At 37.0% G+C, this 25,951-nt stretch overlaps 1 protein-coding gene across 1 annotated transcript in view; it reads right to left on the bottom strand.

Annotated features, from left to right (window-relative positions):
* Positions 1-974: 974 nt before the first annotated feature.
* The window catches only part of LOC117003627 (gamma-aminobutyric acid receptor subunit beta-2-like), a 149,245-nt gene continuing 124,268 nt past the window's right edge, over positions 975-25,951 (bottom strand). Inside the window, 3 exon segments of the mRNA XM_033073648.1 lie at positions 975-7,023; positions 10,629-10,679; positions 23,869-24,113. Coding sequence (XP_032929539.1) covers positions 6,676-7,023; positions 10,629-10,679; positions 23,869-24,113 — 644 coding nt within the window. The 3' untranslated portion in view covers positions 975-6,675.

Genomic DNA, 25,951 nt, shown 5'->3' with positions numbered 1-25,951 from the left:
TCTGCTCCCCCTGGTAGGATCCGCCAAAGAATCATCTGCGGGAATGTGCAGCTAAAGCTACCAATAAACACCCTGTAATATCCTCCATGTAGTAATACTTGGGGTTTGTAAACACAACTATGCATTTCCTTTTATTAGACCTGAGACAGCAGACAAGAGAAACTAATAGACATGAACTGTTCACTCAGCACAGCCAGCAAAGAACTGTAAGTCTGAAGTATATTTAAGGTTCAAGATCCCATTAAGACAGAAAAAGAACAAAACCAGACCTGTATTAATTGGACGATTTACTTCTTTGGAGCACAATGAGAGACCCAGCTTCTAATCGCTGCTACAGCTCTGTCCAGAACAGTCAGAGCCTCTCATGACCATGCCTGACTGCTCTCTCCTCTGCTCTGCTCATCTTAAATTGTTCTTCAACTGAACCTCTCCAACAGGAAAATCTAAATCCATCATCCTGAAAGGGACAATAATTTGTTATGCAGAATCTCTCCTGTTAGAGCCTAGGTAGGAACAGGAAGTCATGAAACTTGGGACTTCCATATCTGAAGTCCACATATTCAGATTTAAGACCATTTACTGTAAAAGGAAATACCATCCCCCTGCAAACATATTTCATATTCCATATTTCTGTAAGGGGGACACCAGTAACTCACCATCAGTAACAGATTCACAAGAATTGACTCTGAGGAGGCATTACTGAACTTCTGAGATTTTTCAGCTGTTCCCCCTCCTCTCAGCATTTCTACACTCAGCAGCACCAGGCTTCTCACTGTACATTGCTTACATTCCCCAGGCACTCAAGGGCTGCACAGGCAAATTAACACAATGTTATGGTTCCCCTTCCCATTCTAAACCTATATTCCAGCTGCCTCAACACCCAACTTCTAAGTCCCTTTCTGACCCAAACTCAGAGTTATTCTCTTCACTGCAGCTTTGAGGAAAGAGCCTGCCCAACATAACACAACTACATGTACATATTTTAGGTTTTCTTTATTTATATTTTTAAATTCAAGACTTACACACTAGCCAACATTATTATATATTTACATGCTGAAACTGGCTGCAATAATTTTAAATTCAAGAAAATATCTCTTATGTGCTACTCATTTACAATCATCATTTTACTACCTCATATATCCCAGAGGTTAGCAGTCCTTTTGAGAAAGACATGAAGATCTGATGCAATGATATCCACTAGTATTTTGCATTTTCTAGCCATTGGAAAATGTGCATTATGTGCATATAAGAAAGGCTACAAGGTCATTAGTAAGGCTGATGATTACTACATTATGAAATAAATAGTACTAAGTAAAAGTTAACTCAGAACTGCGCAAAGACAGTACTAACAGAACCATTTAAACACCCATGCCAATAAAAACGTGATAGAAGTCAAATCATAGGCAGTTTGTCAGAATTAATCATGTTTCAAATGTTCTTTCTGTCTTCAACTGAAAGTAACAGGACAGACCATGAACCATACAGCCTGGTGAGTATCTACCAAATGACAGGAACAGTGAACACATACAAGATGCTATCAAATTGGAATAGATGATCTCATGTCTGAAAAACATTAAAAAAATACAACCCTTAGTATGAAAGTAGAGGTGAGATTTTTCATCATTTAAGTTTCTTTTTTTTTGTCAAAGCACTTACAAAGAAAATAATTTTATATTTATGAAATGCTAGTGTTTGCATATTCTTGTAGAGATGATCTATTTCAATTTTATATAATGGATTTTAAATCATTAGTATTTTTACAAAGTAGAATCGGGAAGTCTTTTTGATCAACAACATTCCATTTGCTTCTTAAAATTTTAGACAAAGTTCCTAGTGCATTTTACTAAGCTTTACCTTTGGTGTTAAGCAGTGACTTTTTAGATTTCCCTTTTAAACAACTTCTAGAGTAAAGATTCTTTGGCTTTGGGGGACCATGCTATCTAATGACAGTCAAACATCCTGTATATTTTTTTTTTAAGAATATAAGCCTACTATTAAATTCCATAAGAGACAGATTTCAGAATCAGACAGATGCAATATGCAGGCTTCTATAATGAAATTGCCAACAGCTGAATTCTCACTTACCCTTGGACACCTTCATCTCTTCCCTCACTGGAGCAACATAAAGGTGCATTATTCTAAGTGAAAACCAGGCCCTGTTTTGGCTAATCTGAGTACTGAGTGTGTGGCCTGAACATTTTAACCATACAAAAGAATCAGCTGTGCCAGCAGAAACATTGCCACAGTGGCTATTTTACACTATAGCACTTCCTGTACTATTTTATATCTGGAGTCCAAATCTGTTTATGCAAAAGGGTGTTTAAATTACTCTGCTAGAGCACTGCAATTATTGTACTTAGTAAAAAAAAGTCACTAAACAAATACTGTATCTATCGACTGCTTGTTTACAGCTTATTTAATTATTTACATAATTTTAGGACACATTAACCTAAACCATAAGTAGAATAAGCTTTTTGCCTTACCATAAAGTACAAATTAGAAGTTAAAAATGTTTAAGAAATCTGATAATATTTACACACGTTCAGCTTAAGTTATGGTTGCTCACATTGTATGTTCTATATACATAGCAAAATGTTTTGATCACTACTGATATAGTATTGTACCCTGGCCATCCCACCCTAGATTATTTTCTAGAAATAGTTACTATTTTTACCTTTTTTTTTTTCTTGGTTCCCTAAGGAATTTGTTGGTTTTGAAAACTTACTAGTGGACAATGCTGTTATAAAAAGAGAGAAGAAATAGGCAAGCAATGTGAGGACTAGTCTAATTCCAGATGCAAGGAGATACAGTACTATCATCATGTCAAACGGTGCAATACTCCATACGAATCGTAAGCATTGATCTGCTGATATAGAAATGCCCAGTTACCCTGTAGAGTAAGTTGTTTGGTTTTTTTCTAAATACATTAATATTTTTTTTCTCAAAAATATATTCATACACTGGTTGATGGTAGAAACAAAACTATTATTAGCTTATTCCTTTAACACACCATGTGAATGTGTGTGCATATATATATATATACTCGGCACGTGTATATATACACACATATGTCCATACAGACATTGGGGGTTACGTCCATATGCACATACAGTTGGAAAATATTTCACATCTGTTCACTTATGTTTAGCACTGTGTTATAGGATTGGAACACAGTCTAATAATTATAGTGAAAATTAATTGAGGTTTAATTTTAAAGCATGTTTTTGTGAAATAAATAGGAAATTTTCCCCAGGTGTACAACCACCACTCATTTTCTCTATGCATTGTGCTTTTGTACCTTACAGATTTTATGTCTTTTTTTTTATTAGAATATAAGAACTCTCTGAAGAACTCAGTCACATGCTGTTATCTAGGACTCTGTTTTCCTCCCCTGGGAATGAGAAAAGAAATTGTCACAATGTCATTGCTTGAGTCTTTCTTCCCAGTCATTGAACTGCGATAGGATAGAAACATAACATTCCTTATGTAAACACAGAAATATGTTGCATGAATTTCCAGTTCTGAAAATGTGTATCATACTTACTAGCAGTCATGTACAGTATATATTTACAGATTGATCTCAAAGATTTCATTAAAACTGTGCCATGTTATAGTCATAATTCCCCCATGAATTTCACAAAGATGAAAAACACCTTAATTGCTGGCTATTAAGTCTAATAGAACAATAAAATGTGCAACTATAATTATATTACAAGTTTTATCTAAATTATTAACTTTGCTATTTTGTTTATTGAAACCAACAACAATTAACATGATTAAAAAGATCAAGAATATTCATTTTCGGTCAATTCTAAAGTAAAAGCAAATTTATTCTAGTTTACCTGGAGGGTAGCATACATAGCAAACCCTGTATCTCATGTATGTTGGCATCATTTCTCACTTTCACTCAAGTATCTCTGGAGTAAGTGCTTACCTTGGGCTCAAGTAATGCTTTTTCCTTGATAGTGCCTCACCAGCCTTTCTCACCCCCATCTTTTTATATCACAGTGTTAAGCCTTAGTACAAAATGGTAGAATCTTTCTCTTTTACTAATTTTATACATCACATTAATAGCCAGAAGAACATAGTAAAATCAAAAGTGCTCCTTCCCCACAGATAATTTGTCTTTCCTAGTGACACCTGAGCAGAAACCAAGCATTTTCTTTCACTCTCTGAATAGCAATATCAGAGAGTATTATGGCTTCAGAAAAGTGAATGTGCAGTTCCAGAATTCAATCTCTGTGGTTTTTGTAGCTGAAGCAGTTACCAATGCAGAGAGTCAACATATTCCCTGTAAGGTTTTATATTTGATGTGTATCAACCACAGACAGGCTGTAAGCTCGTTCCATGCAGTCACACTCTGCTTCTGTGAAACAATAAAAGGAGCTGTCAGCCATTGCTGCAATGAAAGAAAAGCTTGTACAGAAGAATAGTATGAGACTGCTTTCACTTAAGATAATGAATATATTTTTTAAAGAACTGACTTTGAAGAGAAATACTAAATTTTGATATGTTCCATTTCTTAAAATTGGGGAAAATAAAATCCAATATGACTCCAATACCTATCAGCTGAAATCCCAAGTGCATCTACAAAGATTATTGCATTATGCATGAAATGCAGTCACAAATTACGTATGTAAACCAAAGAGCAAAATTTTTACTTGAAAAGTTAATCACATGAGGAAAACCTGTCTCTACATATTGCAGAATCTGAGCCTGGAGGCAGTTTGTGAATGTACACAACTTTCTGGCAGGTAGGGTGTATTGCAAATCCCATCCCAGGCTCCAAAACGATCCTCTCTTATTTGAACCAAAAATAAGCATAGGAAATGCTCAAAAAAAAAAAAGTCAGAATATTTGCCTATTAGTTCCCAGAACTATTTTCCTCCTATTCATGTCATTCACTGTCAAATGGGGGGGAAGCAAAAATAAAACCACAGAAACTGGTAAGAAAATTACTCTTTCAAAGTAAGAACAAAAAATTTAAAAAAATATTTTATGAAACATATTCTGAAGAATTTTTAGTACCCTGAAAAAACATTTATACTCTCTAGTTTCTTTCAAAAATTTGTACACAGATGAGAGGTAGTATGGATTTTTCTTCTTGAAACACTGTGCGAAACAATATTGGGGACCTGATCTAGAAAAAGCCATCAATAATTTTTACTTTTTATACAGTTCTTGTGACTGCTGTTTTCATTACAAAAGAAGTTCCACAGTAGAATAAGTGACAAAATTTTTTGTCTAAATTATTTTTTTCTATTCTATTTTGCCTGTAAAATTAAAGCTCGATGAAAAAAACTCAACTTTTTAATTCAAGAAGTTTCCCAAAGAAAAACAAGTTTTCTAGTTTTTCAATGGAAATTACCCTAAACCAGGAAACATTTGAGTTTACTTAAAGTGATTACTACAAATTTCTTTCCTTTACAACAGTGCATTAAGGAAAACAAAAAGTGAAATGGTATTGCCTAATTCAGACTGAGAAAAACACCCTGTTAGTACCTCTTGTACAGAAATACTCAGATCTCAACTGCTGAAAGGTACATAACCTTTAACCAACAGCAGGAAGCATAATGCTGAAAGATGAAAACTTGGAAGAAATCACAAAACTCCACATAACTCTTTCAGAACTAAGCTGTGTACAATTGACAACATTCATCTGCACCATGTATATACATATATATATATATATACACACAAACACACTTTTATGTATATGTAGCCTCCTGTCTCCTTGCCCCTCCCTGTACTTTGTAATTGCTCTCTCACTCTCCCTGCCCTAGAGGAAGACAGGGCACCACTGATTTCCTTCAGCCACCTACAGAATTACTATTTGGACAATCAATTTTGGCACTTTGGACAGATTTCTTTTCCTCAACACAACCCAGCAGCATCTACCCATTCAGTGCTGATGCATTTTTATAGTGTCCCTACATTCCTCTATTCATCCCAAACACAGTCACTGTGACTGTGAGTCACTGTGACTCTAAAATACATACAAACTAGTGCTTCTTGTTTCAGCTTCTGTGCAAACACCCAACCCCAATATTATTAGTCAAAGGTTCAGTTCTTTCCATAAATAAAAGGAAATACCTGAATATGGTTGGGAAACCTCTGACTATCATCATCTTGGAAAGATGATAGGCACTACTTGTTTTCAAGTTTACACATTTAAAAAGTAAAGTGTATGTGTTTCATAAGCATGATAACTCAGTATACTCTCAGATGTATATGCATGCCTTGGATATGCACTTTTCCTAGAACGGCATGTACTATTGTTGAAATTAAAACCTGTTTCTCAAAAGCTGCTCTATAATTTGTATCACTAAAATCAAATGGACATTTAAAAAAAGAAAAAAAAAAGAAAAAAAAGAAAAAAAAAGAAAAAAGAGTGAAGGACAATGAGACAGAAGTGATTTTCAAAACCCTATTTGCCTTTACACTCAAAATGCACTTATATTTTGATAAGGGGATGTGTCCATACTGCAACTTAACATATATATGGTTTAGCAGATACAACCAAAACATTATAAAAACAGACCATAGAGTGGGCCAGCAACTAAGGTGTTTTAAAATAACTTTTTGTCCTGAATAGAATTTTTCCAAGTCCCACTTTTGGCTGTACAACCTATTTGAAGAGAAATCCAGTTCTTGCTTCCTTGGTGGCTTTGTTTCTTAGTTCACATAGTAAAGCCAATAGACAATATTGAAGAAGGAAAAAACAACAGGGAAGAATATGCGAGACCATCGATCTATGGCATTTACATCAGTCAAGTCAGGGATGGTGATTTTCAGTTGGGATGCACGTCTCCGTAGTCTGCTTTTCTTCTGTGCCACGTGTCGCTCCAGGGCGTTGCGGCCGAAGCTGTGCCTAGGCAAACCAGCTTTCCGGTACTGGATACTCGAAGTGTCATAGGCCAGCATTGTACTTCTAGGGTCCCCAAGCCCCATCACGGCCTCAGAGGCAGCCATCTCATTTTTAATTTCAAGTGTGCTCAACAAAATATTTTCATGTGGATCCATCTGTAAAAAATAAGAAAGCAGATTTAGCAGGAGAGAAAGGGAGCCCAGTCAGTTGCAAACTGAAGCCTTTCTGATAAGGGCCATATCTAATATTACTAATTTATTGGATGTCAACCTAAAAGACTCTAAGCATAGCTGTGATTATATTTATTATCATTTATTTGTGACTCAAGGAGAAATAGGGCCAATATAGTATAATGCAATAAATAGTATTTCCCTAGACCTGATATTTAGCAAGAACAAAGAGAACACACTCAGCTCCTGAAAGTAGATTTCTGCCACGGAGTAGGATATCTGGGGCAAATATTGAACTTTTCAGGGGTTTTGGAAGGAAATTGAATGAAAAAGGATCTGCTTTGTTTTGTTCTTTCTTCTTTCAAATGAAAGCTTTGGTTCTGACATAAACTTCCATTAATCACGAGGTCTCTCTGCCTCTATGAATGAGGTACAGAGCACTGCACAAGAAAATGCACATTTTAGGTCCCCATATTCCAAATAGGAGAGCTGATTACTTTGGAAAAGGCAATGGCATAGTCTAACTATAGCTATGTGGAACTTCCATGTCCCAATACTAATAAATTTCATAAATACAATGCTGCTGTAATAGCAGAGATCTGCAATTTCAAGCAAGGAAAAAGATATGCAGAATGTAATCACATCAAATGTACATTGAACAGTTGTTTCAATGGGTATATTTAGCTACTCTGCATTCTTAAAAGGCAATTCAGTGAAAAACATATTAAAGCAATATTATAGAGAAACACCTTAGACAATCAAGAGGATTTCAAAGATAAGGAACTAAATTCCACTCTTAGGCAATCTGAAGAAGATCTGGAGTGTGGTAGGAGATTTTAAAAATAATCCATTTATAGAAAACAAATAAAAGTTATTTAGGAAGTTCTAATTCTTCTCAGACTTCCCTCTAAGCATATATTTTGAATTGTGTGATAACAGATTACAATTACGTAACTAAAAGTACTTAAAAACAATAATAGCTAATGAGAAGCTAATTAATTACACTGAATTAGTGATGGTAGTGCAGATATACTCTGGGCCAAATAAGATGAAAAACTGTCCCAGAGCTCTTTTGAGAGTAACTCAGCCACATTATTAATTTATCATGTACAGAATATATTCTGTGATTATTACTCAAAGTGCAAAAACTGACTTTTGTGTATTTCTAAACAATAACAGGGTATTAGTATATTCCTTAAAATTAAGAAACTAGCTGCAGCAACAGGTACCTCCCTGCACTGCCCAGTGCAGACTCTATTTGCCATTATTAAATCCCCTACGTAATATTTACCATGGCAAGATGAGAGGACTGGGTTTAAACTAGCTGCTTTTCAGTAGCACTCCTTGCACAGTGTTATGAACTGAGAAGTCAGACACTCACAAAAGTACTTTGGACCTACTGAAACACTGTCATTTGAGTGATTACATATGTTGAAGTGATGCACAAAAACTAGTGTTGCTGAGATGACAGATTTCCCTCTCTCTCACTTTTCTCCCCCAATCTGTGTGACTTTGCACCCCTCTAGTTTAATTATATTTTAGTTATAAATCAAATGTCATGACTCAATGTGAAACAAACAAAATTTTTCATTTTTGTTTGCTTTTCATCAAAGCCACATGAAATTTTTGAAATTCCCAGTATGTTAGGGAAATCAGTCTTTAAAAGCACTGGAAAAATGGGAAAGGAGCTGGAACTCAAGAAAAATTCCTTTAAGAACCCTGTTAACATGATATTGAGCATAGTGCTTCTATCCAGGAAGCCATCAAATCAGTTCTCATCTGCATCAGACAAAACTAAGGTAAAAGTAGTATTCTGCTATTGTAATTCCAACAAAAGCTTATATCTGCAAAAGCTATCAAATAGAGCTATGAAACTTCTCAAGATGTATTTCAAACACTATTTTCTAATGAGTGTATTTATTTGGAAAATTATTTGTGATTTTTGGGGTAAAACAAATGGGGTCTCATTTTTTATTATTAGATCTCAGACCAATCTAAGACTCCCAGGGTCCTAAAAATAAAACAATTAATTACAGGCACTTGGCATTCATTGATCCCAAAATGTCTAAAATCACAAGAGGTGATTTTCCTACATGAGGGGTGCAAAGTCATTTGGAAATTAAATTTTCTGCATTTTCATATAACCTCAAGAAAATAAGTTTTAGTTCCAGTGACATCAGGGGAAGTTTGATGTAACATCCACTAATGTAATGGGTTTACCCCTTAGCCCAGAGACTGGGTTTTTTCATATCAATATTGTGCATTCTAGGATACTATTTTTGGAAAGATTTTAGTGTCAACAATTTTTTCATATTAAATCTTAAAGGATGAATTTGCTTTTTCATATATTTTATAAATATTTTATCCTTTTGATCTGCAATGATATTAGAAATTTGAGTTCTCTTTACATATTTGCATACATTTTATGCAACACACATGCAAGAAAGGCTATATTAGTCTGCTAAACACAGGCATGTTTCAGTGACATGATATCACTGCAGTCAAGTTTTTTTTCTTAATGCAGCAAAATGCTGCAGATGTATGATAATTTTGGAAGCAGTTAGTAAGATTAGTGATGCTTGGCAGAAAAAACATTAAGCAATATTCTAAACTATCTTCTATGGAAAAATGTCATCTTCTGTTCATATCACACTCCTATCAGAGTTGAAGCACAGCATTTTTCAATATTCCAAGTCTTTTTCAGAAGAAATAATGCAAAATACAGTAAGTATTAGTGATGGGCGAACCTTCAAGTGTTAAAATACACAGGTGAACACTACAAAGTTCAATTGTTTCTTGAGCACTAATTTGATCCTCTTGCATCTGGAATAATGAATTGACCATAAGAAAAAATGCATTTTTTCATGATATTTAGAATTTCCAACAGGAAGGGAGGGAAGGAAGGAAGGGAGGGAAGGAGGGAAGGAAGGAAGGAAGGAAGGAAGGAAGGAAGGAAGGAAGGAAGGAAGGAAGGAAGGAAGGAAGGAAGGAAGGAAGGAAGGAAGGAAGGAAGGAAGGAAGGAAGGAAGGAAGGAAGGAAGGAAGGAAGGAAGGAAGGAAGGAAGGAATCTCTTCAGCCTATGTCAAAAGGTTCCCTGTCAGATTAGAGAGAGCTGGGAATGCTTTTTCCACTAAGTAGATTCGCCCAACTCTAACTGAAATATATTTTTTTAACCAAGTGACACCTGAGATAGAATGACAGTGAACTACATTTATTGTAAACAGCACCACCCATTCAAAAGGATCCCAAAGCGCTTTACAAGCATTAGAAAGAAGAACCACTTCACATCCCAGTGAAGCACAATCACCTCTGAGGTGAAATGTGGTGACTGACAGTGCAGAACAACACACTTTATTTTAGTCGAGGAAATGGAGAATGTTGTAGCCAATTGAAACTATGGGGTGGGTGAGTGGTGGTGGGGAATGTTGGGTAAGCACAACAGTTACATAAATTGATATTTGGCCAGGAGCTTGGTGTTGAAATGACCATGCTATAAAAAAGTGCCATGGGATCTTTAATGACCATAACCGGTCAAGACCTGAATTTTACATCTCTGAGGATAAGAACATTAGAAAACAATGAAAGATACCTTTGTTGAATACATTTCTGGACAATGATATGTGCCAATTATTCTTCTGTCCTGTAAGTTAATAAAATCAAGACCAGTTTCCTTAGAGATAAGGCAGCTATTATCTTTCATTTAAAATTAAAGCACTGTAATATAACAGTAGGACAAGTAATTAAAATATATAGGGACCTCTAAGCCAACAATTAGCTTAAATACATTCTGGCTTCAGAGGTGCTTTTACTGCCTTGCTCTGCTCCTCAAGGTAACATAATGTTGTGATGTAAATGTATTTTTTCCAACTGGTCATTTGACCAAGGAAGATATGATGATATGAAAACAATTATTAAAATTATTCTGGGGGGAAAATAAGTGTAAAAGGTGTTTCAAAAGGAAGTGGAGGAAGGTTAAAAGATCTCTTGGTGCTAAAAGATTGTTCAGCCATAGAACTAGACTCTTTATGGTGAACAGGAAAGTTCAAACTTAATGGAGAAATTCCCAGGACGAGAAAGGAAGGGAGGATGAAGATGAAGAAAAAGCACCAGCAAGTACTATGGAAATAAAAGGTGAAGGCAGAAGTGGAGGAGAAATGACCAGAACTCAGCAACCATGCAAGACACTGGGGTTTTCATAAATCAATCTTATATGTGAATGACAAAATATATTATGCCAATGATTATTTCTAGGTCCAGGTCAAACAAAAGAAAAGCTGACTCTGGAGCCTTGAAAGCAGCCATGACTTTTTTAAAGGTCTCAAACAAAGGGAATACAGAGGAAAGCATAGAATTGTTACTATTATATATTCTTCCCGATACCTAGAAACTCCAAAATGATGGCTTTCTTGAGGAATTCCTCTTACAATAGTACTTAGCTACTGTAAAATACAAGGAAAATACAACTCCCCCACACATTCATTAGGAATCCTCCAAGGATGACCAGACCACTAAAATTATTAATTTTCAGTAAATCAGTTTCTTAGTCATTATGCTCTGCTGTTCTGCCAAACACAGCTTTATAATACAAGAGAAATTTATATTGATGAATCGAAAAGATAGAACACTGACTCTTCTCCTTACTTATACACTGTTCATTTTCACCTGTAGTCTTCAAGTACAGGCAGGAACTGATGGCTCATATTATGGTAGAGTGGCTCAGAGACTGTGTATAAAATAGACAATAGGGATGGAATTCCTGATATAAAAACCCTTTGAAACAAAACAGTTGTAAATAAAAAAGAAATATCTTTTTGTTAAGTAGAACTGACATTAGACAAAAACAAAACCTAGTGAGCTGAACCATAAAGTCTAAACTGGAAGTACCCAGTCTATCACAAAGATTAAAACCTGAAATTTAGCAGTTATATGTCCTGTGAAGTGGCATTCTTAAGAAGTTAAGATAGAAACAAACATTCCATTCTCAATGAAGACTTACGTGTCTAGATATATAATTTTGTTATAGATAAAGACCTTACTATCTACTGCATAGTTTCCCACCTCATAAAAGCTGAGGTTTTCTTGGAAAACCAGTAATATTCCATTCCTGACTAGTCACAGGAACTCTAGCAACATCAGATGGAAGTACGACATGCACTTTATGTGTAATAGGGACGTTCCACCTCATCAGCAAGGTTTCACTTATTGAGTGGGGACCACTGAGCTCTGGGGATAGCCCTGACTACACAGGCAATGTGTGGGAGGTAGACAGCTCTGTGTAAGCTGCTGCTGGATTCACTCTGGATGAAAAAACAATTAATGATTTTCAAAGGGCACCTGCCTAAAGCTATGACAGTATTTTTGACATGATAAGCCACTCTGCTGAGATAAAGCTATAGAAATTTCTGAGACATAAATACCTAATATTTCAAAATATCCATATAGGAAAAAATGTCTTTAACAATGCAACAAACACTCTATTTCCATTATCTGTACAAAACTCAATTTAATGCCAGTATTGTAGTATATGAAACCAAGCCAGCATGCATTGTTATACTCCTAAGACTTGGATCAGGTTGTAAGAAACGCAGTTAGAGGACAGTAAAATTGGGTAACTTATAATTTCACGTTGATTCACTTAATTTCAGGTCGGAAAATTCAGAGAAACTCTGCAAATTACAGAAGGATTTTCTTTAAGTTCTTGACCTTTTAAAGACTAAAAATCTAAGCACCCTGTTCCCCGTAAGAAATCTGTAAGAGTTAAAAAAAAAAATGAAGATTAGGAAAAAAATACAAGATCTGAACATGGAGGTTTAACATTGCTCTTACATTGCATATACAGTAAATTCATGATTATAAGCCGCACCATTTTGACTAAAACCTGGAATTGCGGCTTATAATCTGGAGCGGTCAATATATGGATGAAGTTCAGAAATTTGCCGACCTGGAAGTGCGAGCCCACAGCAGCCCCAAGTCGAACCAGAGCCTGCCTGGCCCCGGCGGCGGGGCAGCGGGGCCACTCCCTGGCCCGTATGGCAGGGCAGCTGCCGGGCAGTGGCGGGGTAGCAGTGCCACTTCCCTGGTCCCTGGCGGCAGCGGCCAGCGACGCCGCTCCCCTGCTCCCTGGGGGCAGTGGCCAGCAGCGTTGCTCCCCGGTGGCAGCGGCGAGCAGGGCTGGGGCCGCTCCCTGGTGGCGGCCCCGAGCAGGGCCGGGCAGGCTCTGGCTTGGCTCGGGGCCAAGCCAGTAAATTCCGCGATCCCGCGATTCTGTTACTAATTGGCAACTTTGTGAATGTTGCACACGGCTCCTTGCTGCGAACAAAAGTGTGGTTTATAATCTGGTCCGGCTTATATATGGACAAAGAACGAAAAGTTGCTGACACCCGGAAGTGTGGCTGATAATCAGGTGCGGCTTACAATCGTGAAATTACTATACTTGTAAATAAATTTCTAGACATGCATTTTTACTTTCTAATATATGTGACTTCTTGTGGCATTATCTTTATCAATGCATCAATAACTTAGTGGCAAGTATTGTAGGATTCTAGAGAAATGGTTGAAAACATAACTTCCAGTTGGTATGCATTATTTAAACATGGGATTCTGTATTTAAGGCACTGAAGAATGAGTGCCCAGATAAAATGTCAGAGGCTAAAGCGTCTTTGGTTTGATGGCTTTTGAGTCAAACCCATGAAATATGAACTTGTTCAAACCGCTGCACAGAATCCAATAAGCTTAGAGTTTAGATCTTATGTCTTCTCAAATACTTTTTTTGACTACTCAGGCACATAGGAGGAAGCAAAGGCAGGTGATCTAGAACAGATTTCTGGATTAGCAATTAACAATACCTTAAATCCTACTGTTTCACAAAAATCAAGGTGTTACGTAGTTCAGATTCTTAGTAATACTGCTCTGATGAAGTTATTTGTTATTTCTTTTCTAAAATGTCATCCCATTTACAAGTATACAATTAATTTTCTTGAAGATAATATAAATGAAGATCAGCAAGAATCTGCATCTTAAAAACTGCTTGCTTCCATGTGTGATAAATAAAATCAAATTTTCATCAAGATTCCATGACAATCATAAGTGTCCCATTATGGTGTCTTACAAAATATAATTTAGCAGATATATCTAGAACCAAAAATCTACTACAGAAACAGAGAAAAATTGGTTGTATAAGAAAATGTCATGAAAGATAAAAAATGCATTGAGCACCATTATCACCACAACTGGCAAAATTTCTAAGGTATAATTTGTATATAGTTATGGTTTTGAAACATAAGCTAGATGGTAAAAATAAGCTTGTCAAGCTGCTCTTCTAGAACAGCTTCTGTAAAAATATACTAAAGATGGTTTTTTTCTTGTTTAAAGCCAAATATAATGTGCAAAGAACTATACAGCATATCCTTATCATGAGCGTGGGCGGACTGAATGGCAGTCTACCAGTTTCATGTATCTGACCATGATATATTTACTTGTCAACAGATTTAGACCTGTGGTTTTGGGCAAGACAGAATTCTTGGGCCCAGCCCAAAGACAAAGATGTTCAGAGATAGCAAGAGGTTCATGGATAAAACTCTGGAGAGAAACTGCAACTAATTCAACAACAACAACAAAACTAAAAGAAAATTCCTGAGACTTTTCTATGGAAAAATCACTGAGAATATTTTGTTACAAAGAAATGAAAGATTCATTTCTAACATTGTATAACAAATGTCCAAATTTAAAAAGATCCAGAAAAGTATTTCAATTCAGTGCTGATTTAGAAGCCTGAAGCAGAGATAGTTACACAGCTATAGATACTGCAAGGCTCAGAGGACTAGTCCTGACATTATTAGCATGAAAAGTCTTCTGCTGTAAAATTATGAAAAAAAAAAACAGAGCTGACTAAATTAAAATGTTCCTGCACAATTTATTTGTACACTGATAGTCTGTTTTCCTGGGGGAGTCTAACATTTTGTCACTCATTTCAAAATGAGTGACAAGAATGAAGAAACTTTCTCTCGAAGATATGGTTAGTAATTTAAAATCCGTTTATGAGGAAATTTCTGTATATGCAAAATATATACCAATATTTTGTATAATTTTAAAAGTTGTATTATACTTTGGTTTCATGTATGCATTAACTCTAGGGAAAATAAAAACTAGATCATTGTTTTTTTAATTACATGGTGGCTTTTTGTGTCTGTACATTTCAATCAAACTTGAGTTCAGTTAGTTAAACATATTATATTTTGAATACTTATAAAATACATGGATCGAAAGTGGACAAAAAAACTCCATTACATGAAAAAAATCACATTAATTTAGGCTTTGTGACCTTTACTGTTACATCCTTTAGGCCACAAGTCTTAAGCTTCTGACAACCACATTACCAGAACACGGAGCTTGTTTTGAGAACATGAGCAAGGGCAGTTATGTAGCATTTTGCACACAGCTGTAAGATGCACTAAGTTCAGGGAGAAGTCTTGACAGTTTCTTACATGAGGAAGAAAACTATATTCAAGTCTTTAACACTTCTTAAAAGAGGAATAGAGACATAAGACATAGAATTCCATGTTCTAGTACAACCTTTTATCATTACAGAAGTACTCTTAAAACTAGTTTCTAAGAAGTAAAAAATAAATACTCACACATAGACATGTATTTTCTCTATATACATGTATTTGAGTTTAGGCATAATCCTGCCAATCTACATACCTAATGTTTTCCTAAGTTACACAAAACTAACTCCTTGTGTCTATCTTTCTCCATATGCAGAAGTCTGGAAACGCAGTGGAAAACAAAAGAATTTGTAACTAAGTAAATTTACCAAGAAACATAGGTCTTCATAGGCCAGCTTGACTGTTTCACTAAATTTAACATATGTGTAAGCACTATAAACCCTAACATGAGTTTAAAAAGAAAAAAGTAAGTATTCGATTTCCACATGTCTAAATGGATGCCTCTAAATGCATCTAAATGGATGGAGTCTTTAGAATGTAGTCTCATATAAATAAAGAGACTGACAAACAGTAACTGTAATATTATAGTAATATTTTTATCACTTAGTGATATCTGGTTGCTGAATTAAACCTTGACAGACTCTTTAGAGTTGATGTGTTTCAGGAAATCAATTCACCAAATTCCCTAGCTAGACACACCTTCCGGACTGCAGCTACATACATTTCTTCTACTTCACTGTACATAATTTGTCCTTTTTTGTGTCTTATTTCTTCACAACTTGATTAATAACTTAAACTGCACTAAGAGATTCTTTTATGAACTAAAAATTGTGTTCTGCTCAGGGTCACAGGCTGTAGCTGTAGCACAAAAGCAAATGGGGAGAATGTGCTTAAAACAGGCGTACAAGGCACTGGTCTTACATTAATTAAATATGGCATTCAAAGGAGTACAAATGGACAAAAAAAGCCTCATGCAGTTGACTTGACCTTTATTCAGATGTCATGTGGAATACCAGCACAGTTCGTGGAAAATCACCTTCTGACTGCTTCTGCAAAGTGAGCTAAAACTGGAACCTCCTCAAATTTCACTCCTATCCAAACTCTGGTTTGATAAAACACAAAGAGGCTGGCCAAACACTCTGTGCATTGCTGACTGTTTTAGATGCAAGCTGTTCCCTGAGAATGCATGAATGTAAATTTAGGAGAAAGGCTAAGCTTTCATAATCCATGCCTACTTTATTACATGTCCTTCAATAAACTGCTGTGTAAGGAATACCTTCTGATCCTAGATCAACAATAAGTCCTTGTGCAGCTTTACCTGTACTGTAAACAAAAGAAAAATTCTCCTTGGAGAGAAAGAAAGAGGATGAATTCTTTCACTGACATCTGGACAGTGTCAGCATTAGCTCCAGCAATATAGAGCAGTAAGGATTTGAGACTGAAATTTTAAGAGCTTCCTGTTGCCTTAGTGTTTTAATATCCTGCTAAGTTTATTAACTGAGTCTGTGTATATAACCGATTTAAAACTCCTCTTTTTACCAAAAGCTTTTACATCTTGTTTTAAACATGTTATATATGCTTACTCATGTTTTATACTAGAAGTACCTCTCATCCATAGGGTATAAAGTGCCATTCTATGTAACAGGTACTCACTAGTTTTAGGTACCTTTGCAATAGTTTCTTCTCCCTGAAGATGCGTTATATGATTTCTTCAGATAGAAATGAACAAATATTGCTATGAACTGAAAAGGCCAGTGGCAAACCAGCAGTAAATCAGTGGGGAAATAAAGGCATTAGCCAAGCCTAATTGTTTTGGAGTATTGCTTTGGAGCAAGGTCTATTATCTTGGGCCTATAGCCCTGCTAATGCATCTTCACACCACAGCCTGAAAATTGAAGACAGTGACCTTGTCTGTTTGCAGTGCACTGAAAGCCATCACAAACTGCAAAAAAGCCACAGGTACAGATCAGTGCATTCACTTGGGCTCAGATTAGCACACTCCTTCATCTAATTCACCCCTCCTTTTCTAGAGACATCTGTGGATATGACAGATTAAAAAAAAAATACAAAGGCTCTTCCAGTTATTCTCTAGTAAAGTGGTGAAAAGAAGTTTGGAAGCTGTCGTGGGAAATGTCAGGTAGTGCACCAGCACCTGAGCTGTCTGTGTCATTTCCAAGTGTGCTCTTGTAACGGAGGGTATTTCTGGCACAATGGACTAGAAAGTTCTGAGTCTCCCTGCTCCAAAAGAACCCATAGAGTAGAGAGTAAATCTGAAAGTAGGAATCTGGGGAAGGAGGATGCTGTGGGAATCCCATTTTCCTGCTCGATTATACAACTGCCAGTCTATCCTCAGACTATCAATTGCGTAATGCAAATAATTAGGTGTAATCATTTGTGAAACAGGTAATTGCATGCTCTTATTTCTCTCAAAGCTCTGATAACACAATGGAGTTCCCTTAGAGTGAAAGATCTGAGGAAAACTTGAACTTGTCCAGCTAAACTTGGTCAGACTCCTTTCCTTGGTCAAAAAGCTGTAGGGAAAAAAAAAATAGCAGTGAGACAACTTGAGAAAGAAAAAAGTTACCAAGGGCATCTGAGGACAGGTTAAGCTTCTATTTGTTGTTGGCTTGTCATCTCACTTCCTTTAGCAACCCTGTGGGCCAAGAGGGCAATGAATTGCAAAGACATATTTGTTTAAACCTTCTTAGCTCCCTAAGCCCTTCATTTATTTTTTGAGAACACTTCTATTGTATTCAAATCTTTTCATATGTGTTTAAGTTCATTATCATATTCCATGTTGTTGGTACCCAAATTTTGGATCAAAAATGCCATTAGTCGGACAGCTTCCCTTGTTCATGATTTGCTCTCTGAGCAGCAATGCGCTGTCCCTTTCAGGTGTGCTGATGAACACCTTATGTAATACAAAGAGGTCTGAGTAAAGAATTACTCATTGTTTTAAAAATACCCTCAATATATTTTAAAAAAGTGTTTGTGTTCAGAAGAGAAACCTTATCTAAACACGCATAGGTTAGCAATGTCACCTCACATTTATTTAAGGAAAATGACTGAATAAATCTGTAAAAACAGTTTTACAAAGCATTGCATAATACACTGACATTTTCTCCCTCTTTCCCAGAGGGAAATTGCTGTGTTACTGCTCACAATAACAGAGTATGATTGCAAAATTAAAGGTAGTTTTATTTATGTGACTTATGTTTTCATGCAGTTCAGGTATATTGCTATTGCATTGGAGCATTCTCTATACTTTAAACTAAGTTGGAAACATGTAGACTTTAATGATTACTACAACTGCATCCAATCCAAAACCACATTTAATGATGTATTTATATGTATTTTACATTATGTAAAACATAATGCTGCTTCTGTGAAGCAGCAGATCAAATTATTTGAAAGAACATAGCTAAGAAATTCTATATAAGGAATGTTAATTAGCAATAATTAACTCTTATAAACCTAGATGATTTAACTATAAAGAAAAAAATTAAATACTTTAGAAATAACTTAAACCCTACCTATATGATATACACCACATATATGATATACAGGTAAGAATCAGAAAGACTAGAAATGGAAGAAAGGTGAACCAAATCATTATGTGGTAATGCTTCTGTAAGGTTTGATATCTGAGTTGAAAAAAGAAAGTATCATATGCTGTTTCTAGGTAATATCCTGATAAGGAAACAATAGTGATGTTAAAGAAAAGACTGACCAGCACCTCCTTAAAGAGACAGATCTGTCTCTTCCTTTAATGAGAGTCTTTGTGCATGAAGTGCTCCCAATACTCACAGCGAGTATCATCTCTGCTGCTGCCTGACACATTTAAGTCTCTAATGCTGTGGAAGAGGATGGCACAGAGCTGATTTCCATGGGAATCACCTCTTGTCAAACATACAGATGGCAAGAAGGCACTTCTTTACAGAGGAAGAAGAATCAGCCTTTCATTTACCATGGTCTTTAAAGTGACAGTCCTGGTTTTACCACTCTAACAGAGGTTTTCTGATCTATCCAGAATAACAAATATAGATTTAATTGATATTGAAAAGCATTTTCACTCTACTTGTGCCTCGAGAGTAGTCAACTAGGAACATATAGTAGGAGCACATATGGAAAGTACAGAACTTGGTAGGTGATCAGACAGAAGATATATCAGACTCATCACAATGGTCAGCATCAGCAAGCTCATCTAAATCAGAGTTCTGAGATGGAAACATCCAAGGTAAAACTATTAGAAACAAAAAATTGAGAGTAAATTTAAAAACTAACAAAAATAATTTGGCTTCTGGATTCTGGAAAAAATTTAAGGGGAATAAGTCAGCTCTGAGAGAACACCAAGAAACTCCTAACACAAATGAAATTTATTAAAATGGCTGTGGGTCTGCATAAGAAATCATTTACAGGTGTACCAGTTCTACACTGAAATTGTGGTTAAGTGAATCATCTTCTTGGAGACAAAGCCAGACTTCATAGGGAGAAAATATTGCACATAGTGATTCAAGAAGAATCTTGTAATATCACAAAAGAACACTCATACTTTGTAAAATCAGTCCTTCGCTATTGAAGCCTAGTTAAAAATGGAAAGTTTGTGAGATTCCAATTCTAAAATATGTTGGTTTTCATGAAAGGTTACTTTCTGAAGTAATTTCAGCACTTCAGACCCCTTTTTTATTTTTATAAATGAAAACAATTACATAATATTTGTCTCTCTTTAATAGATAAAATATTCAGGTCCATTAAATATTAATACATTTTCTTGCTGCTGGTCAAACAACAACAGCTGTCAGCTCCTTTCTTTCTCCCCAGAGCAATCTCTGTGCTGTAAGACAAGTTCTCTGATCCTCTCTATTTGATTCCCTGTCTATTGCTTAAAGGGTTGCAAACCTGATTACTGGATCAGAGTGGATCTGGATCCCAGAGCGGAACTCCTATAGACTGTTGTTGGGGGTTGGTTTTAATTTTTCCTTTCCTCTCTGCCTGTGGAATCTCTTCCCATAGACATGCTAAGGGACATTGATGGCTGGGTACTTGAGACCTTGAGGGGAGGGAGAGCCTCCCTGCTTTTTTGGGAATCTCTTTCAGAGAGCAAAGGGAAGGGGGTGGCGGCGTTTGAAGATTACAAGCAGGTAAAGGAGGCTGGGAGGCAGTTGCCCATTCGCTACTCTTGGGAATTGGAGGAGAAAGGCTGCTGCTGCTGCTGCTACACTTCCCCCCGCCATCCCAAGACTGGGAGCTGCCTCTTCTGTTGTTGGAACCTGCACTGCTACCCTGCTTGGACGTTTTCTCCCTTCAGCTTGCTATCTCCAAGCACCCTGTTGGAGCACCGGGACCGACGCTGTGAGCAAAGTTTCTCCTCCATCCCTTTCTCATCTGGACACTGCCACCATCACCCCCAGCTCCCCTCAGCTGCACGGGATCTGCCCCTGCCCAGCACCGGTAACTGCAGCACAGGGAAAGGGTGCCTGCACCCAAAAAGGACTGGAACTGAGTTACTGTTCTGTTTGTTGATAATTTCATAGCTGTTGTTTTGTTTTTCTTGTTAGATATACTAGTAAAGAACTATAATTCCTATCCTCATATCTTTGCCTGAGAGCCCCTGAATTTCAAAATTATACTAATTCAGAGGGAGGGATTTACTTTCTCCATTTCAAGAGAAGGCCCTGCCCTTCCCTAGCACACCTGTCCTTTTTCAAACCAGGGAAAATGTTAACCATGCTGGCCTAGTACATTAGCTAAAAGGGTCAGTATAAAAAAAATATAAATCATATAAAGTTGTTACTTATGTTCCACAGTATACTTGTATAAGCTAGTAAATTTCTGCAACAGTTATTGAAATAAATTTACTCTGCCTAGCAAATCGGATTAGCATACCAGTTAGTGCTTTCAGATTCTTTTTCATGGTCAGCAATTTGCTACTGGACTTGACCTATTCTGTTACACAGCTGCAAGACCTGTTGCATGAACAAGAATATTGAAAACACCACAACAGAAGCAAGGTGCACAAAAATATACCTCAGTTAGAGGTGGTATTCTGACACCTATGGATCTTGAATTTCCATTGATTTTAGATGAAAGGCTTCAGGTAAACGCAGATCTAGTCTTTCAAAATTACAGTAATTTCGTTATTATAAGCCGCATGTCTGGGTGTCAGCAACCGTCTTGGGTTACAACACAGAGTGTGATAAAAGGTATCTATTCTATCACCATCTATTGAGGGTGGGGGCAGTGATCCTTATCTCCGTGGGAGATATTCTGCTAATGGGCCATCCATTGAAACCAGGCAGGGCATTGTTCTTTATCTTTTCACAACCCATCCTTCCTCCAGGGAGCTATTTTCTGCTAATGGCCCATTGAGTCCCACTGTGGGACTGATAAAATTACTGCATCCCATTGGGAGTTGCTCCAGCCAGGGGGAAGAGCCCAACATTTCTTACCAAGATAAAAACAGAGGTTTTGGGACACTAAGGGAGCCCCTTTCTCCACTGGACTCCAGAGGAAACCCAGATTTCTCCACATCACCACTGGACCTCCGGAGGGAAACTGCACCTTGTACAGGAGCACTGCTCCAACTGAGACACATCTGTCACTGCAGGAGGATGCAGCCACCATTTAATGGGACTGCTACCAACACCCTGCCTGACGGGGTGTCAGGTTGTACCCTGACTTTGTCAGGGTTTGCAGTTTGTTTCTTTGTAGTACTGTATTTCTATTTCAATTTCCCTAGAAAGAACTGTTATTCCTAATTCCCGTATCTTTGCTTGAAAGCCCCTTGATTTCAAAATTATAATAATTTGGAGGGAGGGGATTTCCATTCTCCATTTCAAAGAGAAGTTCCTGCCTTTCTCAGCAGACACCTGTCCTCCAAACTAAAAAAGAAACTTTTCGTTCTTTGTCCATATATAAGCCGCACCTGATTATAAGCTGCACTTCTGGGTTTGGACCAAAATTTTAGTCAAAATGGTGCAGCTTATAATCGTGAAATTACTACTTATAGGGTAGTTTATAGCACTTTTTAAAAAGTGAAATTTAATTTTAAAAATAAAGAAAAACCCCTTGACAAATTAAACTCACAGACTTTTTTTTTCATTGCTGAAAAATCACCACTAGAAATAAAAACACGTTACAGTGTCTTCATGAAATTTACAATGCTAGAAGATTATATATATAAATATAACATCAAAATTAAACTCATTATGAGTATGTCTTTATTCATTAAAATATGTTTCTCTCCAACCAAAAAATAAAAAATAAACCAATGAATGGTTGAGATCTGAACCATGGCGATATAACTCTCTTTCTTACCAATTATAACCTATAAAACTATTTTGTGCTATCAATATGTGAGGGATTTTTGGAATAAAATATTCTTCTGTCTGCAGGCCCACTATATGTTTAGAGGTCCTGAACAAACATTAAAAATTTTACTACTAGTGTTGTATGAAACTAAAGTTTCCCATTGATAAATAATCCCTTGGGGGTTTTTTAATTCAGATTTTTTTAAAATTCTGACTTTGATTTTTTTTTGTCCTTGAACTGTCCTGAACTTCCCCTGACAAAAAAAAAAAAAAAAAAGTCCCCCAACCCCCCCAAACATAATTCAACCTTATTTAACTTTCCAATTTCACATGTGTGTGAATTTTTATACATTTTAGACTGGGAACACTTTTGCATTCAACACAGATTCATCCCAAAATGGTCAAAGTGATAAATTACAAGTGCTTTATGATAAGTGCTCCATTTTCATTAAGCATAATGGATACTTCTCCCTGAAGTGTGTATCTTGGCAAATATATTTTCTGCCTCAATTCTCCATCCCTAGGGGACCACTTTTAGATTCAAAATTAAGTATACAGCACATTGATGTTTTATTCCTGAGAAGTTCCTCATTTAGTCAATAGTATCCTGGCCCACTATACATTGAAAATATGTAAACTTGTCAAGCTTTAAACACTTCTACGGCAAATATTTCTTACCCAGCTCATCTAAATGATTTATGAAAGCAGGTTAAATTTAGGTTTTAGTTCAAATGTTCCACATAGCTTTTACTAGAATATACAGCCATCATTTTGGATTTATTCCTTTGCAAACAGGTTGTACATATTCAAGTCTAAATTCTGACTAAGAAAACATCTCTCAGTAAAGCTTCACTGACCGCATGCTTTAGAAACAAGTCATTCAGCTTTCCAGGCTAGAGGGCAGCATCCATTGCTGAGGTGGCTAAGTATACTGCTCTACAGAGCTAAGACAAGGTCATCATAATTACACTCCACTCATTTTCTACAAGAAATTACATTGTAAAGCACTGTCTGACAGAAGTGAGAGTCTGCCTTCCTGGGAAAATGCTAAAAAGTTATCCCCATTATAGTTTACCTTATTGACATCCATTCGCAACTTCTCATTGTTGGCACTGGCAGCTTTTTCTGCTGCTTTCTTTTGACGCTGAGGTCCCCTGCCAAAGAAGATGTAGTTGACCAATGCATACTCCAGCAGAGCCATGAAAACGAAGACAAAACACCCCATAAGGTACATATCAATGGCTTTCACATATGGAATTTTGGGAAGAGTCTCTCGAAGATGGGTGTTAATTGTTGTCATTGTGAGCACAGTTGTGATTCCTGGAAAAAAGAATTGAGAAATCTAGTGATTGAAATAATTTTAATTTCTTTTCTTGAGTAATAATTTATACTACTCAAATGCTAGAGTTGAAAAATTAATTTTTTTCCCCTGGTGGAAAACAGGTATCTCTAACTTCTGTCCATATTCATAGAATCCTAGAAAGGTTTGGGTTGGAAGGGAAACCATCTAGTACCGTGGGCAGGGGACTTTCCACTAGACCAGGTTGCTCATAACCACATCCACCCTAGTCTTGAATATTTCCAGGGATAGAGAAGCCCCAACTCCAGGCAACATGATCCACTGTCTCACTACACTCACAGTGAATAATTTCTTCCTAAAATCTAATCTAAATCCACATGCTGACAGTTTAAAGGCATACCCCTTTGTCTCAAGTCCGTCTCCAGCTCTCTTGGAGCCCTTTGAGGTTCTCAAAGGTGCTCTAAGGTCTCCCTGGAGCCTTCTCTGCTCCAGGCTCAACAATTCCAACTCCCTGTTTTCATAGAGAGAGGTGCTTCAGTAACGCAATTATCTTTGTGATATTTCTCCAGCCTGTTAAGGTCCCTCTGGATGGCATCTCTTTCCTCCTGCATGGGGACAGCACCACACGTCTCAGTGACTTGCTAAGGATGCCCTCAATCCCATTGTCCATGTTGCTGACAGAGATGTTAAGCAGCACCAATCCTAACACAGATCCCTGAGGACACTTGTCAGTGGTCTCCACTTGGACATCAAACTGTTGACTGCAACTATTTAAGTGCAACCATCCAGCCAATTCCTTATCCACTGAGTGGTCCATCCAACAAATACATAACTCTTCAGTTTAGAGAGAAGGATCTCGTGCATAACAGTGTCAGATGCTTTGTGCAAGTCGAGGTAGATGACATCAGTTGTTCTTTCCTCATTCCACCAGTGTTGGGATCCCATTTGTCAGGCACAACTTGTCTTCAGTGAAGTCAGGTTGGCTCTTATCAATCACCTCCTTAGTCTAAGCATAGTTTCTAGGAGGATCTTCTCCATGACCTTGACAGGTACCAACGTGAGACTGACAGTTCTGTAGTTCCCCAAGTCTTCTTTTTGTTCCCCCCTCTTAAAAAGATGGGCTTTGCTTCCACTTTTCCAGTCAGTGAAAATTCACCAGATTGCCATGGCTTCTCAAATATGATGGATAGAGTTTTAGCCAGTTTATTTACCAGTTCCCTCAGGATCTGCAGATGCATCTCATCAGGTCTCAAGGACTTGTGCTTGGGATCCCCAGGTTCCTTCGACAGTCTCAGACAAGATCCCTTAAGCAGATGGTTCTTCATTCTCCCAGTCCCAGCCTTTGCTTTCTGCAACTTGGGCAATGTGTCTGTCCATGTCCGTGAGAGCAAGGCATTAAAAAGGTGTTCAGTACCTCAGTCTTCTCCAGGCCCTCGGTATCCAGGCCACCTGTTTCCTTTCAGTGAAGACTTCCATTTTTCCTTACTGTCTTCTAGCAGTGATGTACCTATATACAAGCTTTTCTTGTTGCCTTTGACATCCCTGGACAGATTTAGTTCTGTCTTAGGGCTTTAGCTTACCTGACATGATCCCTGGCTACTCACAGGCTACCTGACCTTGCTGCCACTCCATATAGACTTCCTTTTTGTGTTCAAATTTTTTCAGGAACATTTTGTTCAGTCCTTATCTTGGACTTGGATATTTTGCATAGCATAAAAAACATTACACTTGTAATAAATTGAGCTCTGTCAAGCAAACAGTAGTTGGATTCCATAAGTATATTTTTAACCAGCTAAACTGCAACCTTTTGTAATGAGGTTCACTTAAAAATTACGGGCTACAGTCACTTTATCTTGCT

This window comes from Catharus ustulatus, chromosome 15 (genome assembly GCF_009819885.2).
Source record: "Catharus ustulatus isolate bCatUst1 chromosome 15, bCatUst1.pri.v2, whole genome shotgun sequence".
In the NCBI taxonomy this organism is placed as follows: Eukaryota; Metazoa; Chordata; class Aves; order Passeriformes; family Turdidae; genus Catharus; species Catharus ustulatus.
The sequence above is the reverse complement of the archived record's forward strand: the minus strand, read 5'-3'. Positions and strand labels throughout refer to the sequence as shown.